Below are 1,483 nucleotides of genomic sequence, written 5' to 3' on the forward strand. Positions count from 1 at the left end.
TCGCTGCTGCTGCTGCTGCTGCTGCTGCTGCTGCTGCTGCTGTCTGCTGCTGCTGCTGCTGCTGCTGCATGCGATGGAGAACATGGGGAGGAGACAAAACTGCTGCTCTCCCGATCCCCCCACCCGCTGGGCTCCCAGGGGCTGCTGTACAATACTTTGCTGCTGCTGCTGCTGCTGCTGCTGCTGCTGCTGCTGCTGCTGCTGCTACTGCTGTCGCTGTATTTGTTGAAAGGAGACTGTTGATATCGCTGCTTCTTGGCGGCACTAGCAGCAGCAGCAGCAGAAGCAGCAGCAGCAGAAGCAGCAGCAGCAGCAGCAGCAGCAGGAGTACCAGCACCATCTGCTGCTGCTGCTGCTGCTGCTACTGCTTCTGGGGGGGGCTCGTACCTTGTTAGTATATGAAACAGCAGCTGCACGAGAGCTTCGCCTAGAGACAGCAGCCGCAGCTTCGGCAGCAGAATGCAGCTATCACACCCGCAGTCAGCAGCAGCAGCAGCAGCAGCAGCAGCTGCTGCTGCTGCTGCTGCTGCTGCTGTTGTTGTTGTTGTGGGTGGTTGCGTTGCTTGCTGCTGCTTGAAAGCAGCGCGAAACGCAGTCTTTTGCTGCTCCTGCTGCTGCTGCTGCTGCTGCTGCTGCAGTGATTCTGCTGCTGCTGCTGCTGCTGCTGGACGTATCTCCAGCACCGCATGCAGCAGCGACAGCTCGAAGGGCTGCGAGGCCTCGCTGCCTGTGTAACGCCCAGCAGCAGCAGCAGCAGCAGCTGCTGCTGCTGCATCAACAGCAGCAGCAGCAGCAGCTGTCGGCTCCAACGCTAGTACCCAGCCCCGCAGACAGAGAGCAGCATCCTGCAGCAGCGCCGCCTCCTCCTTGCTGCTGCTGCTGCTGCTGCTGCTGATGCTGCTGCTGGTTGCAGTACCTGCTGCTGCTGCTGCTGCTGCAGCAGCAGCAGCAGGAGCAGCAGGAGAATCCTCGCGCGCATGCAACGCAAGCAACCGAGCAGCAACTGCATGCGTCTCCAGCAGCGCAGCAGCAAAGCTGCTGCCCAGCATGTGCTGCAGCAGCTGCAGCAGCAAACGATTGCCTCTTGCTGCTGCTGCCTCTGAACACAAAAGCAAATAAATATATTAATATATAAATATATAAATATATAAATATATAAATATATAAATGTATAAATATATAAATATTTTTTTTGTTTGTGTTGCAGTTGCTTGTTTGGTTGTGAAGCTGCAGAGAAGGCGGGGAGACAAAGCGTCAGGGTAAGATAAAAAAAAATAAAAAAATAAAAAAATAAAATAAAAAAAATATATATAAATAAATATACAAAGAAGAATAAGTATATATTTAAATAGATATATATAAATATATAAAGACAGACGAATAAATAAATGTAAATAAACAGAGACAGAAGAAGAAATAAGCAAACACAAACAGAACAGAAAGAAATAATATATGCATATATATATATATATATATATATATA

The 1,483-nt window shown here is 50.1% G+C and overlaps 1 protein-coding gene across 1 annotated transcript in view; it reads right to left on the reverse strand.

Annotated features, from left to right (window-relative positions):
• The window catches only part of EMH_0073360 (zinc finger (C3HC4 RING finger) protein, putative), a gene marked incomplete at both ends in the record, with an annotated part of 1,251 nt that extends 202 nt beyond the window's left edge, over nucleotides 1-1,049 (reverse strand). Inside the window, one exon of the mRNA XM_013499321.1 lies at nucleotides 1-1,049. Within this exon, the coding sequence (XP_013354775.1) occupies nucleotides 1-1,049 (1,049 nt within the window).
• Nucleotides 1,050-1,483: the final 434 nt, after the last annotated feature.

Source organism: Eimeria mitis, genomic scaffold, assembly GCF_000499745.2.
Source record: "Eimeria mitis Houghton genomic scaffold, Emh_scaff4210, whole genome shotgun sequence".
Taxonomy (NCBI): domain Eukaryota; phylum Apicomplexa; class Conoidasida; order Eucoccidiorida; family Eimeriidae; genus Eimeria; species Eimeria mitis.